The sequence below is a fragment of the Anthonomus grandis genome, chromosome 8, assembly GCF_022605725.1.
Source record: "Anthonomus grandis grandis chromosome 8, icAntGran1.3, whole genome shotgun sequence".
NCBI classification, from domain to species: domain Eukaryota; kingdom Metazoa; phylum Arthropoda; class Insecta; order Coleoptera; family Curculionidae; genus Anthonomus; species Anthonomus grandis.
In genome coordinates, this window is record NC_065553.1 from 35251403 (window position 1) to 35268300 (window position 16898).

The 16898-nt window shown below is 32.4% G+C and overlaps 1 protein-coding gene across 1 annotated transcript in view; it reads right to left on the minus strand.

The window, feature by feature from the left end:
- LOC126739048 (facilitated trehalose transporter Tret1-like) overlaps positions 1 to 5025 on the minus strand; it is a 29494-nt gene extending 24469 nt beyond the window's left edge. Inside the window, exon 1 of the mRNA XM_050444568.1 lies at positions 4905 to 5025. Within this exon, the coding sequence (XP_050300525.1) occupies positions 4905 to 4953 (49 nt within the window). The 5' untranslated portion in view covers positions 4954 to 5025. The remainder of the gene's footprint in view (positions 1 to 4904) is intronic.
- Between the last annotated feature and the right edge of the window lie 11873 nt (positions 5026 to 16898).

The following is a 16898-nucleotide window of genomic DNA, read 5'->3' on the forward strand; positions in this document are numbered from 1 at the left end:
GGTTTGTTCTTTCATCCCCTATTTAAAAAGCAAATAATAAGGCATTTAATAAGTTTTTTTTATTTAACTGCCTTTTTATATTTCACTCTCACCGAGTTCCATATGCTGACTGTTGTTATCACATTATTATGTAAATTTTATTAAATATTTAAAAAATGGGTATATTAACGAAGTTATTATTAATTAAGTGTATGTAATATTAGGTAGGTAGTTTCTTGGTCAGTTGAGAAAAGAGCATGAAAGGAACATAAAGCTAAGATTTAATTGTGTACATTCTAATAAACTTAAGTTTAAAGCTATCTACCAAGTGTTTTTCTTACAGTTATTTGTTCAAAAGAGATACTTAATAATATTCTTTCAATTTTATTTTAACAATAATACAAAGTGCCTTTAATTTCAAAAAATTCCATATATTACACGCTGCCCGCCGCGATGTACGTAAATATTCCTTATTAAAAATGTTTCAAACACCTCCCGTATCGTAAAGGATTGCCGTCGAAACTAAATAATGATTTACGACCGCGTAAAAAAAGTCGGCACTGTTTAGAAGTCCATACTTCAAACGGCTGCAAGAGAGTGAACCTACTGTCTTGTTCTTTATACTGTGATAAGGGTGAGTATTTTTTATGATTCTATGGGTCATTGGCTGTATTTTGAGAGATAAGTGAATGCTATAATTTTTGTTGTTGTTGTGGAAATTTAGAAAAAACTTTAATCATGTGCAGTTGGGTAAAATGGGATACCTGGGAGGTGGGTAAAACGGGACCGTTTTACCCGTTTACCCAACGCCATATATAGGCATGATATGTTTATTCTATGACAGAGGCTAAATAGCTGATAATAATTTTAATCAATATGCTGTTATTGAATAAAAGTTCTATACAGCCTAAATTTTATTTACTTAAATTTATTATGGCTTAGCTTGGTATTTATTTTTTAGGCTTTACATTTTAATATTAACCTATTTATTTACTTTTATTAGCTTGTATCTATTTTCAGATGCCTCTTTCAAAATTACTACAAAATTAAATAGGTTTTTAACAAAAAAATATTACCCAACTGCTAAAAAGACAGAGTGAGATTTTTATATAATGAGTGTTTATTTTTTTTAGGCTTACAATGGGCAAATATAAAAGAAAAACTAATCGACAGTCTTGGGATGAGGAATGTATGCAACAAGCCATAGAAGAGGTTCTCGAAGGAAGAATGGGTTACCTTAAGGCTTCAAAGGAATTTGGGGTACCACGAACAACAATTGCAGCCAGAGTTGATAAAATTAAAAAAGGGACTCTTGAACGAGAAAATTCGGCGAAAAAAAGACTAGGGCGTCACAGACCAGTTTTTTCTGAGGAGCAAGAAGCAGAATTGATGCAACACATTTTTCATATGGAATCAAGACTTTTTGGATTTATTTTAAGTGACCTCCGAAGTTTGGCTTTTCAGTTAGCAGAACGCAATGGATTAGCTCATCAATTTAATAAAAACAAAAAAATGGCAGGTAAAGCTTGGTTATACAAATTTCTAGAGAGACATCCAAACGTTAAACTTCGCACACCCGAACCAACATCACTTGCTAGAGCTATGGGCTTTAATAGACCAGCTGTACAAAATGTTTTCTCTTTACTTTCTGACGTGCTTGAAAAATATAAAATACCGCCTGGGCGGATTTACAATGTCGATGAAACAGGTATAATGACAGTGCCAAAGAAAAGATCCAAATGTTTATCGCTGCGTGGGAAGAGGCAAGTTGGCTGCATATCTTCCGCTGAACGCGGTGTTCTGGTTACGGTGGAAATTTGCATGAGTGCCACTGGTATATTTATGCCGCCTGCCTTTATTTTCCCAAGAGCAAGAGCAAAGCCAGAGCTGCTAGATGATGCTCCTCCTGGTAGTACAGCCTTTTTTCATTCATCAGGCTGGATGCAAAAAGAGATATTTTTAAAGTGGTTTAATCAATTTATTGACTTTTCAAAGGCCTCTACAGAACAACCTGTCCTGTTACTGTTAGACGGACATACAACCCACACAAAAAATATTGATCTAATAAGAAGAGCTAGAGAATGCGGTGTAATAATGCTATGCTTCCCACCGCATACAACACACCGGTTACAACCACTAGACGTTAGTTTTATGTCACCGGTTAGTATATTTTATACGTCAGAGGTTCAAAAATGGATGCAACAACACCCAGGTCGGCCAGTTACGATAACCCAAATTGGTAAGCTTTTCGGAAGCGCATACATGAAAGCTGCTAGCATCCAAACAGCCGTAAATGGGTTTAGAAAAACAGGCATTCAACCTTTTAATCCAGAAATCTTTGAAGACTGGATGTTTGAGCCAGCTGAAACTACAGATACACCTGTGCACAATCTTGCAGTTCCGATCGAAGAAAATAGGCGCCCTTCAGTACGTACACCATCACCAACTCCACAAGACCAAGTTACAAAGGAAGAAGAAATAGGGTGTGACATGGAAAATATTGAGAATTCTCCAAGAACATCGCCAGATCAGATCAGACCAGATTCTTCAACACCAGAGAAACCTCGCCAACCGCTTGCGGATAAGGAAACATTGCAGAATATCCCTCCTCCTATTTCCTGCAAAAACTTTTATGGAAATGCGACTCCCTCATGTTCGTACACTACCACCAATTTTCAAGTAACACCTGAACAAATAGGTCCAATTCCTCACGCCGAAAGAAAAATAAATGTTAATGACAGGAGAAGAGGAAAAACGGCTGTGCTAACTTCAACACCGTACAAAGAAAAACTGGAAATATCTATGGAAAAGAAGCCCATTTAGAAACCCAAACTAAACCTAGAAAAAAATCAAAAAGTAAAGAATAATAAAGGAAAAAATAAAAATAATAAACCTGTCAACAAGCAAAAAAAACGACTGACAGAAAAAAAGAAAATTGACAGCAGTTCAGAGGAAGAGGAAGAAAATGATGAAAGTTGCATTTACTGTACAGAGCTATACTCGAAATCTAAAGCTGACGACGGTTGGGTTATGTGTCAGGACTGTCGACATTGGGCTCACGAAACTTGCGCCGGAGTGGAGAATGATGATGGGCCGTACTCATGCGATATTTGTCATGGCTAAATTAGTAATTTTAATGTTTATTTACTTTTAAGGATTTTATAAGACACTTATTTGGTTCTGTTTTTAACTTCATTAAATTAAAATTAACGATTAATATGATTTTTTAATTATTTTTAAACACCATCCCATTTTACCCGACCAGGTGGGCAAAACGGGATACTTTACATTTTTTTTAAAATATATTTTTTTCTATGTTATAATCAAGATAATGAAGAATAACAATAGTTACCATAAAAGAGAGTCAATGAGGAAGTTCCAGGTAAAAAATTATGGATATCATTAGCATAGTTAGTAAGTAATGGGTTAAAGCACTTTAGGTATCCCGTTTTAGCCAACTTTCGCCTACTCAATAACCGTAATAAAAACTCGAGTCTTTGACCAAACTTGTAGTTTTTTGTTACTCTTTAAGGTCAAGAAAAAATAAATTTTATAAAAAGATCTTTTTTGTAAAAATATTGCCCAAATATTTTCCTTTTTGTATTCCCTTAATTATAATCTTAATTTAATTTTAAAGATATTTGATAAATTATTATATTTTAAATACTTACACTTTTTTTATTCATTTAATATTAAAAAGCAAAAATTTTTATAATATATTTTTTTTAAATCTGAGTTAAAATCTTTAGGAAGTTTTAAATAAAAAAAGCTAAAAATGTAGAATTAAAAATCATCATAGGAAATATCTTTTAGACATATTAAAAAAATGTAAAATAAACAAATATAATATTAAGAATGTAAGTATTTAAATCTTTGAGGAAGCAAAGAGATTATCTTTGAATTCTTCTTTTATTCAATTGATTATTAGGAATCTTTATTGTCTAATTCATTTTTTGTTTAGTCTTGATCAATCTGTAACAAACTCTAAAATCTAAAACATTTATATTCAAAAAACTATTAAAAAAATAATTTTTCTTAATATATGACTGATATTCCTATTGAACATTTTATAGAACATCGTTGAATAATGAAAATTTAATAACTATTTAAAGTTTATGATTAAAATCCTTTTTTTACTATTTTTTCTTCTTTTTTTTACTTTTATTGGTTCTTAGACTCTAAAAAATAACATTGCTTAGACTAAGAAATAATATTGCGAAATTACCAAAAAAAAAAAAATGCATTTAAGACAAAAATTAGTATAAAGGAATATCCTAAGAATTTATAAAATATTTAAAACTATGAAATCAAATAAAAGATTAGACAAGTTAAAATATCACAGTAATGTCTATGTCTGATAAATAAATGTATGAAAATAAAGTAAAATTAAAAATGAATGTGTAAAAATATAATTTTCTTTATTAAATTTAGTTTTTTTCTTTTGTGTTCAATTACATCTTACATGTTTTTAATATTTTTAGCATGTATATCTATAATAGTGATTATCTCTTAATTTACACTTGATAAAAGTTGAAGATTCCTAAGATGTAAAACTTTGTGTTAATTTAAAACGCTGAGAAAGAAGAAAGTTTATGATATATAAAGCATAAAAAATTAGTACAATGTCAAGTTGAAAAATAATAAATTTAATTTTTTATATTTTATAAGCATTATAATACAAATTTTTCGTTTAAAGCCTCAGTGCCCCTTTAAAATATCCCTTACTTTTCTCTTTTTATTTATTTTTTATGAAAAAGCTACTAAATTTTGAAACGGTGATTGAGTCCTTTGACTGAAACAAAGGAAAAATAGATAAAAAATATAATTATAGATAGACTTATGTTGAGGCGTTAAAAAGTAATATTTAGATTAACAAATTTGCAACTTTCGATCTTACGATAAAATTACTGAAGAACGACACTTACCAATAAATACTATCAAACCTAATCTAAAATTGGCGCCTAAAGACCACATTTTCAAAATGTTAATGAGACCAATAGCTTATAACTCAAATTAAAATGATACAACCAAAAACATCCTCTACAGGATCTTAAAATAAGAAGCATTAAGATAAGTTATCATGCATTTTTTAATTATCGACAATTTAATTAACCAGACGCGTCGTGTCATAATAGTATATATTTCATTACTTGTAGTTTTATATAAGGGCTAATGCGATTATGAGCATATAAACGCATATTAGGATCATTAAGTTTTATCACTTTTGTGCGAAAAAACATTAATAAAAAAGTATTTTTAAAAAGATAAGAAGGTTTTGTGAACTTTGAATTTATTCTTTAAATGTATTGAAGATGAGTTTCACGCGAATAAAACTGGGTATTTTTAGTCTTTTTTCAGATTTTAAGATGTTGAATTAGAATTTTTGGTCGAATTCTTTTATGAATGATTTTTAAAATAATTTGCAAATTGGGAAAATAAACATGAGGCACTTTTTAGAATATTTCCATTAAAATTTCCGGTGAAATATTATTATTTATTTTAATTATATATTGATTATTTTAAATTTAAAGCTGTGATGCCTCAATTAATTGAACAGGTATGTAGGAGGCGCCCTCCATGTGGTAGAAATAACAACTACGATAAGTAGTTACAATAATATAGATGTGTGGCACCTCATAAATATGGATTTAAAAATAATATCCAAAAGACATTTATAGCATTTAAGTTTGTTTAATCTAGAATATGTGAATAGGCAGTTTCTTATTATTCATCGCATCTCCGTCCTTCTATGAAGCTATTGGTAGCTCTCATTTTATGGCCTATCGACGCACAGATGTTTCGAAGAATTCGTAAAAAAACAAACCCAAAAAATCTCTCTTTACCTGCTAACCCTAACCCAGTTCATTTTAATGTGCCGTCGCGTGCAGATATTCCGGTTTGTGAGTAATTTTTTCGGTTCGGTATAAAAATAATAGTGCGAGTGCAATGCCGAAGGTTCAAGGAAAGAAAAGAAATTTATCTGAATTAACTAGGGATGTGGATGATATTAAGGCGACTTTGGCTCGTCTAGAGAAGAGGCTTTTGCCTCCGAGTAGTCCATTATCATCATCTTATTCTGGTAGGCTAATAATATTTTTATTTTAATTAGGTATAGGTTTTGGAGGTCTAAAAAGTTTTTGGATGCTTTGGACAATAGTAATGACGTTAGAGATTGTTTTGATCTTATACCTTTTTTACAAAATATTAGGTCTCTTATTAATTGTTTTTCTTAATAAGAGATAGTAATAAGGCAGGGTTGTTTTGATCTTATGCCTTTTTTAGATCTTAATTTCTTGTTAATTATTTTGATTAACAAGATAATTAAGGTTGGTTTGACTAGGAATATTTAGAGAGTTTAGACAAAAAGAGTTGTTTTGACTCTTCTTTGTCTTAGAAATACTGTATTAGTTGTCTTGAATATTAACAGTATTGATAACACAGTTTTTTATTTATGTTCAATGTTTTAGGTTCTTATAATTATATAGACTTTTCTTTACTTGCCAGATTCTCAGAGCAGTTCTAACACGGAGAAGCGTAACAGTGATAGAGGCTCTAATAACGCTCCAATAGCTGGTAACCTCAGGAATATACCGGAAAACAACACTTCTAGTGAAATTATAGAACCGGTGGCGATTAACAATGCCGAACAGTATTTTAAGGACAATCCTTTAAAGCAAAAAAGTGTTATTCCTAAGATCCATGAGGAGTTAGCTATTAGGTGGACCTGTTATGTGCGGGAGGGTTTAACGGCTGAAGTAAGGAAGGATTTACTTCAAAAATACCTTACTCCAGAGAACTGCAAAACAATTAATGCTCCTCTTTTAAATGAAAAACTAAAACCGATTTTGTCATCTCAGACGTTTAAAAATGACCATTTCCTATCAGCAATACAGACTCAAGTAGGAGCTAGTCTATCAGCCCTAGGAACGATTATATCGAAGAAAATTGAGAACCCGGAGCAGGATTTTTCGAAAGATATAATGCCGGAGTTGATAGAAGCGGGTCAATTAATGTCCAATGTTCATTATGCTATATCTTTACAAAGAAAATTTGAAATAAGTCCTTTTATCAATGAAGAGGGCCGAATGGCAGCTAATAAAATTGCTATTGACGAGTTTCTTTATGGGAAGGAATTTATTTTCAAGGTCAAATCTTGCCAGGAGATAAAAAAAGCTGGAAAAGACTGGAAAAAAGCTGGAAAAAACAGTTTCCAAGAAAGTTGACTTTTCAAGGCTTGGCCCTTCAAAACCATCGACAAGTAATTTAAACTACCAGCGCTCATATCCCCAGACCAGGATGAAAGAAGAGAGGAGAGGGAGAAGACTATCGTCCAGCAGAGTCGACTATCAATGGAAGGGCCAGAGAAAAGAGTTCAAGAAAGGAGAGAGGTACAATCGGCCACACAACAGGAAACCTTATCAGGTAACTAGAATTCCAAAATCTATAAGAGGAATTAAGTATGCCTTAGAACAATGGAAAAAGATATCTCAAAATAGTCAGATTTTACTGTGGGTTAAGAGAATTAGAAAACCTATTAATTTGAAACCCCACCAACAAAGAATACCAGATCCGTTTATTTCAAATAAAAATTTTAAAGAAGTTATTCATTAACTATTAAATAAAGAAGTTATATCTAGATGTCATGCTAGTAGGGGTCAATTTCTTTCATCATATTTTTTGATTAAAAAACCAGATGGATCTTATAGATTTATTCTTAATTTAAAGAAATTAAATTCTTTTATTTTTAATCGTCTTTTTAAAATGGAGGATTACCGTAACGCTCTAAGATTAATTTCCAGCGGTTGTTATATGGCTAGACTAGACCTTAAAGATGCATATTATCTATTGTCTATTGACAAGAGAGATAGAAAATACCTACGTTTTCGTTTTGAAAATAGGTTATATCAATTTAATTGCTTACCTTTTGGGTTAAGTATAGCTCCCTTAGTCTTTACAAAGTTATTAAAAGCTTTAACCAGCTATTTAAGGCAAAGTGGTTGTAAAATTATTATTTATTTGGATAATGTTTTGATTCTTGGAAACAGTTTTGTTTCTTGCTTTGAATCGGTAATTAAAATCTCAAAAACTTTAACTAATTTAGGACTTACAATAAATTATGATGAAAGTATATTATTTCCTGTCCAGGAAATTCAATTTTTAGGTTTTATTTTTAATGCAGATGAACTGGTTTTTACATTACCCCAGGAAAAAGTAGTTGCTCTTTTAAAATTACTGCAAAAAGTTAAAAAAGAAGAAAAATGTAAGATCCGATATTTTGCATCATTAATAGGAAAGTTAGTTGCAGTTCTCCCTACGTTAGATTACAGTTGGTTACATTTAAAACCTCTTGAAATTGCTAAACAAAAAGCCCTTAAGAAGAATTTTCACAATTTCAATAAAGTTATGATTATCCCCAGAAACATAATCCTAGAAATTGATTGGTGGCTAGGTAAAATTCCAAAAGCTTCAAAGTTAATAAAACCACAGCCTTTTCTTTTCGAGATTTATTTGGATGCATCTGAGACCGGCTGGGGTGCATTCTCTGAGAAAATAGAAGCAAAAAGTTTTTGGAATAGAGATAAAGTAGGACAACATATAAATTGGCTGGAGTTATGTGCTGCATATTATGGTTTTAAATCTTTAGCAAGAACTTATAAAAATTGTAAAATTTTACTTCATATAGATAACATCACAGCAATTGCCTGTATAAACCGGATGGGTAGTATTCGATATACACATATAAATAATATAACACGTCTTATATGGGACTGGTGCGAGTCAAGAAATATTATAATATCGGCTTCTTATATTAATACTACTGAAAATACAAAAGCAGATTTATTGTCTTGAAAGAGACAATAAATCTGATATGGTAAGATCTATCTTATCATGCAGAATTTCAGTTAAATAATTTTGTTTTTTCTAAAATCATACAACTTTTTGGTAGACCTGATATAGATTTATTTGCCTCAAAAAGTAATAAAAAATGTTTCTATTATGTTTCTTGGGGTCCTGACCCAGACTGTGTTTGTGTAGATGCGTTCACTATTGTTTGGAGTTCGTATTATTTTTATGCCTTCCCTCCCTTTTTATTAATTGATAGAGTTATTCAAAAGATTATTCAGGATAAAGCTACAGGTATTTTAGTGGTTCCTAATTGGCCGACTCAATCTTGGTACGCTTTGTTTTTGGAACTTTTAATAGAAGAACCTTTAATTTTTGATCCAGATAAAAACTTAATTTTTTCTCCTTTCAGAGAGAAACACTCCCTGTAAAAGACCCTTTCCCTGGTGGCAGGGAGATTGTGCGGGAATCATTAAAAAGAAAGGGAATTACGGATTCTGCTTTTCCGGTTATGTTAGATTCGATAGCAGAAAACACCTTAAAACATACAATATCTGTTTTAGAAAATGGTGGGATTTACTGTTTGGAAAGGAAATTAGATCCATAAAATGGTGGTATTAATATCATTTTGGATTTTTTTCTTGAGAATTTTAACAGGGGTCTTTCTTACTCATCTTTAAATGGATATAGAGCAGATTTTGTATTGATCTTTACTTTTGGAGGTGAAAATGAAAGAATACTGAAACAATTTTTTAAGGGTATTTTTAAAAGAAAACCTAGTGCTCCCCGATATTCAGCAACATGGGACCCTAGCCCTGTTTTAGAATATTTGACAAGTCTTTTTCCTTTGTCTCAATTATCAATAAAAGACCTTACCTTAAAACTAGTCACATTATTGTTATTGACATCGGGTCAGAGGGTACAAACAATATCGAAGATTGAAGTAGGTAATATCGAAAATAGTCCTGACAAGATAGAAATTCGAATTCCTGCTAGATTAAAGACGTCAGGTAGAGGCAGGAAACAACGATACTTAGTTTATTCATTTTTTAAAAATAAACCGGAACTTTGTGTAGCTTCTAGGTTACAACATTACTTAAAAATTACGTCTCAATACCACTTACAAGAGGAGTCACTTATTTTAACTTTTAAAAAGCCCTTTCATCCTGCCTCTACACAGACAATAAGTAGATGGGTAAAGGATGTTCTTAACAAAAGGAATATTGATACGACAATATTTAAAGGTTATAGCATAAGACATGCTTCGACTTCTGCAGCTGCCAGAGCAGGCTTAGATATTGACCTGATCCGTAACACGGCAGGTGGACTAAGAAGTCGATGGTGTTCAATATGTTTTATATATAATCTTCCCTTAGCACAAAATCCTAAGAGTTTTACAAATTCTGTATTATCAACAACTTAGGATATTACACAAATTATATGTTATTAATTTAATGTTGTTTATTATATAAGCATATTTAGCCTTACTTATCATTTAGTCTTACTTACCTAGGTTATCATAGACAAAATTTTTGTTTGTTCAATTAATATGGGAATTTAATTTTTTGTTATGGGATGTTTGGTAACACTTGGTTTTAGGAGTAATATATTTCTCTGCACAAAAGTCGCATTCATTTTCTCACCTACAAACATCTACCAATAGCTTCATAGAAGGACGGAGATGCGATGAATAATTATAAGATTGGTTGACTTACCTGTAAGGAAGATCACCCACCCAATTATTATTTTTGGCATTTTCCCTAAGGTGCTGATGCGATTTTCCGCGTCACATAATGAACTGAGTTAGGGTTAGCAGGTAAAGAGAGATTTTTTGGGTTTGTTTTTTTACGAATTCTTCGAAACATCTGTGCGTCGATAGGCCATAAAATGAGACCTACCAATAGCTTCATAGAAGGACTCCGATGCTCGAATAATTAAGATTGATCTTCCTTACAGGTAAGTCAACCAATCTTATAATTTATAAGTATGTAACTAAATATCTGTGTGTCCAGAAAAGTCATAAATAAATACTTAAGTGCCCTATTTAGTTGACAGATGTAGGGCCCCGGCGCTGAATAATAGTTGTTTGGGACTGAAGAGAGTTTAGTTTTAAGTTGAGACTCGGAAAATAATTGTATTAAGATTGTGCGAACCATTTTTGAGTTTTAATTAAAACAGTTAATCCTATAATCACTGTTTTATTTTGCCCACAACATTTGTCAGAAGTGGGATTACGCGCTTATTTTCGGTACCGTGTTACTTACGATTTGCGACTTGCATTTTTCGCGAAAAAAAAACTGATTTATTTCGTAACGGTTCCGTGTACCTGTGTCCTGTATATATACATAGAATTAATTAATTATAGTGCTAACTTATTATTTGTAACCTGTGGCCATGTCGAATAGGGAAGTTAGCACTTTTGCCGCTTTACAAGTTGGACCCTCAACATCAACGGAAGTTAAGACAAGTGAAGGGTCAAGTACACCGCCGTTAACAATGGAACAAGAGCTGGTATGGTTAAAAAAAGAAATAACAGAGTTAAAGCATCGGAATGCGGAGGTTAGTATGAAATCATTTTCTTGGGAAATAATACCGGTGTTTAACGCAGGGCAGAACAATATTTCGATAAACAAATGGATTCGGTTTGTTGAAGAACGGGCATATTTTATGAGGTGGGACGATGTAACTACAACACGATTTGTCGTATCGAAGTTAGAAGGGCGGGCACGCGAGTGGTATTTAGCGGGTGAATTCGCGCATAAAAGTTGGGAACAATTAAAAGCCGCTCTTTGTTTTACTTTTGATATTGACACATCTGCCACGGGACTTTTATTTCAAGATGCGGCAAGTCATTTTTCTAGCAAAAATAAATCCCTTATGGAATATTTTGAGGAAAAACTTAAGAAAATTCAACGTCTAAATTGGGAAATACCGGAAAATGATAAAGTTAATATAATTGTTAAAGGAATCGAAAATAAGGAAATAAAACAAATAGCACTTGCTAATAACTATAAAAGAACGGAAGATCTTTTAACATATCTTAGGAGTTGCGATTTAAATATTTCAACTAGGCAAAATCAAGAAAATTTCAGGGGGGACAAATTTAAAATTCAGTGTTTTAATTGTAATGGACACGGACATCGTAGTTTTAATTGTCATAAAAAACATTTTCAAGGACAACAACCTCGTCGGGATTTCACGAAATGTAGCTTTTGCAAAAACGTCGGACATTTAGAAAGGGAGTGCCGCAAAAAGAAAAATTCTGCAAATAAAAACAGTGCATGACAATTACAGCATTATAAAGTTTGCCACATAGGCAAGCATTAAGTGAATCTTTATTTTAAGGATATGCTAATTAATAATATAGTAGTTAATGGTTTAATAGACACTGGTAGTGAGTGTTCTCTAATAAGAACCTCAACTGTACATAAAGTAAAATTGAACATAGTCAAAAGTTCCCCTCGGTTTTTAAAATCTTTCGCAGGTAAAATTTTTGAGTCTGTTAACGTATGCGTGGCCAATCTGTCTATCGATTTGGTAAGTGCCGCTATCGGTCTTACGCAATGTGACGCAATGTGCCCAGCGGAAATACTGGTTGGAAATAATTTTTTAGGGCAGCCACATGTAGTATTTTGGAAAAATGGTAGAGAAATTAAATTTGATAGTTGCTTAGACATAACTTTAGTAAATAGTTTAAGTTGTTCAAAAATTTTATTAAAAGACGATATTACATGTAGTTTAGAGAATAAGGGTACTATAATGAATCTGTTAAACAGATATAGAAAATGTGTTGCTACTAATTTAAGTGAGATTGGAAAAACTGAAACCGTCCAAATGACTATAGAGCTAACTAGTTCAAATCCAGTGTCGTACAATCCATATAGGCTTTCCGAACTGCACAAACAAAAACTCAGAGTACTAATTAATGAATAACTTGGAAATAATATTATTCGCGAATCCACATCTCCATATGCAAGCCCTATTATTCTTGTTCCTAAACCAAATGGTGATTTAAGATTGTGTCTTGATTATAGGAAACTTAATTCCATAACTGTTAAGCAAAAGTGTCCTATTCCGTTGATTGACGATCAAATTGATAAACTTGCAAATTTTAAATATTTTACACTGTTAGACTTATTTTCTGGTTATCATCAAATAGCAATGGCGCCCGAGAGTATTTCGAAAACTGCTTTTATTACTCCCGAAGGATATTACGAATATTTACGTATAAGTTTTGGTTTATGTAACCCGCCTTTCGTTTTTCAACGATTAATGAACCAAATCCTTAATGAACTAAAGGAGGGGACAGCGTACCCATATTTAGATGGTGTTTTAATTCCTTTCGCAACTCCCGAAAAAGGACTTATTAAATTAGAAAATGTGCTTAAAGATTTACAAAAACATGGCCTAACTTTACAACCGTCAAAGTGCAAATTTCTACTTACTGAAATTATATATTTAGGTAGGGAAATTTCTGCAGATGGTGTGCGCCCAAACAGACAAAAAGTACAAGCTATTGCTAAGTTAAAACCTCCGACAAATAAAAAAGAACTTAAGTCATTTTGTGGGTTAGCTAATTACTTTAGGAAGTTTATTTTTAATTATGCATTTATTATTCAACCACTAACAAAACTTTTAAAGAAAAATGCTATTTGGTCTTGGACTATAGTACAAGATGAGGCATTTGAATTAATTAAAAGCATTTTGTCTGATAGTCCTGTATTAAAAATATTTGATAATAATCGACCAATCCAGTTACATTGTGATGCTAGTAGTATTGGTATAGCTGGAATATTATTACAGAAATATAGTGATAAGTGGCATCCTGTAGAGTATTTTAGTAAACAGTGTACTTATGAACAGGGACGGTACCACTCGTACGAATTAGAAACAATGGCAGTTGTATTTTTTTTGCGACATTTTCGAACTTATCTCTTAGGAAGACATTTTACAGTATTTACAGATTGTGCAGCAGTCCAGGCAACGGCGTTAAAAAAAAAGATTTAGTGCCGCGAATTGCATGTCGGTGGCTTGAAATTCAAGCTTTTACTTTTTAAATTGAGTATCGCCAGGGGTGTAAAATGAATCACGTAGACTATCTTAGTAGACATCTAATTCCAGAAAGTAGTTTAATTATGAATATTATTAATATTACAGAATTAGAGTGGATTATTGCGGTGCAAACGCAGGACGAGAATATCACTAATATTATAAAAATTCTTCAAAGTGATAAAATACCTGTAAATAAAAATTATTTTGATAATTATGTTTTCAAAAACAATATGTTATATCGAATAACAAAGGATGGTTTAACGTGGGCGGTTCCAAAGTCATGACTCGTCACTTCAGATCAGAACTAGCCTATGTCCAAAATTCCCAAAAATGACATTCCCCCACCACCGCATCGAGTCGGGCCGCCCGGGTTCAGTGCAGAAGTAGCGTAACTCCCGAACGATACACAAGTCCGCGCGTCAGGAAAAAATAAATAGCCTAAGTCTCAAAACAAAATATTATTTGGTGCAGAAGGAGTCTAACTACAAATTAAAGCCTATGTGAATATAATAAATTATAAATGTGCACATAGGCTACTTCTGGTAACACAATTAGGCTATTTAAGCAATAAACATAATAGTGGACTTAAGCTTCTTCTGATCTGACAAGTTCATAATTTGCAGAAAGAAAGGGAAAGGTTTTCTTTATTTTTTAAAAAGTGTTTAATAAATTTGAGCTATAATGTACAAGAAACGGACGCAAAGAATGGTCGGTGCAGTGCAAAACCTCGAATCTACAAGACAAACAGGTAATTACAACCTATAGAATTTTTGAGTGCGCATGCAAAAAAACTAATTTTTTTTAAAAATAATAACTATACTCATTATTTCGGATTAAATAGGTAGAGCTCTGAAAATCTGAAAATCTTAAAGTTATTTTACAGTAGTATTTTAGCTAAAATTTCACAAAAAAAAGTTTTATTTTTATACTTTTTTTTTTAATGGTGACAAAAAGGCACTATAAAAACTTTATAAAAAAATCGCCGAAACACGTCAACTGAGAAACGGATTAAAGTTTTAAAATGCGGTATTGGTTCTTTATAATAATTGGTACAGATTTTTTTTTACAAATTTTATGGTGTGCTATTTATGTGATCACCACTGTGTGTACTTCCGCATTTTTATAAGTTATTTGGCTTTAGGTGATGCGTTTCGGATTTTTTTATTCATTTTTATAAAAGTTCTAAACCTCTGAGCCTAAGGCACATTTATAGGCTAAGTAAGTAGCATATTATCGTAACACCTTTTTGCTGTATTTTTTTGTTCAACCATCTGCCAAACACCCTGTATATTAAAAAGGCAAACAATTTTAGTGTTATCCTATACGAATATTGAATAGTCTCTTAATAAGTCTTCATTTTGCTTTCAGATTCAAAATGTAAAGATGTATTAAGAGACCTCGGTACACGTTTGGAGACTATGGAATGTTTAGCTACTAAATGCAATAGCTCCTTGACAATGGAATCTATAATGGCCAAAAGTGCGGATTTGGTACCACCTCCCGAAGTTGACATAATCGAAACTTTCACTTATTTCAATTCGATTTTTGCTCCAGATATAAAGACAATTGAAGAAATAAGAAGACAGATGTTGCCTGATGATACTTTTTATCATCCTGCTATTAGGAGCCCTGCAAATTTGGCACAATCTCCTAAAGAGAAGGAAATGATAGTTTTGCCCTCGGTTTTGCCTTCCACAAGTAATCTTCGACCGCTTCAACAGAACACACAGCTTGAAATGCATTTAGACTTATCTTCCTCAGAGTCTGATCCTTTTAAGAGTGATAACGAATCAAATGATCCCGACTACAAGGAAAACTCTTCCGAAGTGGAAGAAAGTGAAGAAAATGAAAAAGAAAATGTCAGTGAGCAAGCAAAATTGTCACGAAAAAGAAAGCGCAATACAGAAAGCTGGAAAAGATCAATAATAAAAAAATGTCGAACTTCCGGAAAGTCATATAGAAATTGGAAAGGAAATGCTCAACCCAATCGAAGTATAAAAGTTGCTTGCCAAAATTGTCGAATGAAATGTACCGAAAAAATTACAGAGGACCAAAGAGTCGTTGTATTTGAGGAATACTGGTCTATGGGGGATATCAATGGACAAAGAGATTTTCTAGCAAAGTACGTTGAGCGTAAAAGCAAAGTAAGACAACGAAAAAGAGGTACCGCTGCTGATGAAGCTGCCGATAGCAGACGATCATTTACGTTCCGTTATTTTTTACTATTTGAAAACAGCAACATTCAAGTTTGCAAAACCTTTTTCATCAACACATTAAACATAAGTCCTCAGGTAGTCAAAACAGTTTTTAAGAAACTAGGAAGTGCAGGTGTAGTTCAAGATAACAAAAGAGGCCGGGCATCCAAAAATAACATCGTAGATGAGGCAGTGAAGCAAACTATTAAGCAACATATCAATTCCTTCGAGACCATTGAAAGTCACTATTGTCGTAAAAACTCTTCAAGATTGTATTTACCAGCGTCACTTAATGTGCTAAAGATGTATAGCCTTTATGTTGAGTATTGTGAAGAAAACAATATCTCTCCGCCTGCTACAGAAAGCATGTATAGACACATATTTAATACGGAATTCAACATGTCGTTTCATCGCCCGAAGAAAGACCTGTGTGATATTTGCTACAAATATCAAAATTCTACATCCGAGGAAAAGATAGAGTTGGAGATGCAGTATCAGAATCATATAGAGAACAAAAATATTGCAAGGGATTTAAAGAATTCTGATAAAGAAAATGCAAAAGTTAATTCTCAAACGTGTGTGGCTGTTTTCGATCTGCAACAGATATTGCCCGTTCCAAAATCAGAGGTAGGCCTTGCTTATTATAAGCTTAAGTTATCGACATTTAATTTTACTATATTTGATTTGGCTACGAAGGACTGCAACTGCTTTATGTGGTATGGATGTATTGCAAAAAGAGGGTCCTCGGAAATAGGAAGCTGTCTTCTAATGTTTATAACAGATCATATTAAAAAGGGTGTCAATGAATTCTGTTTCTATTCGGATAAT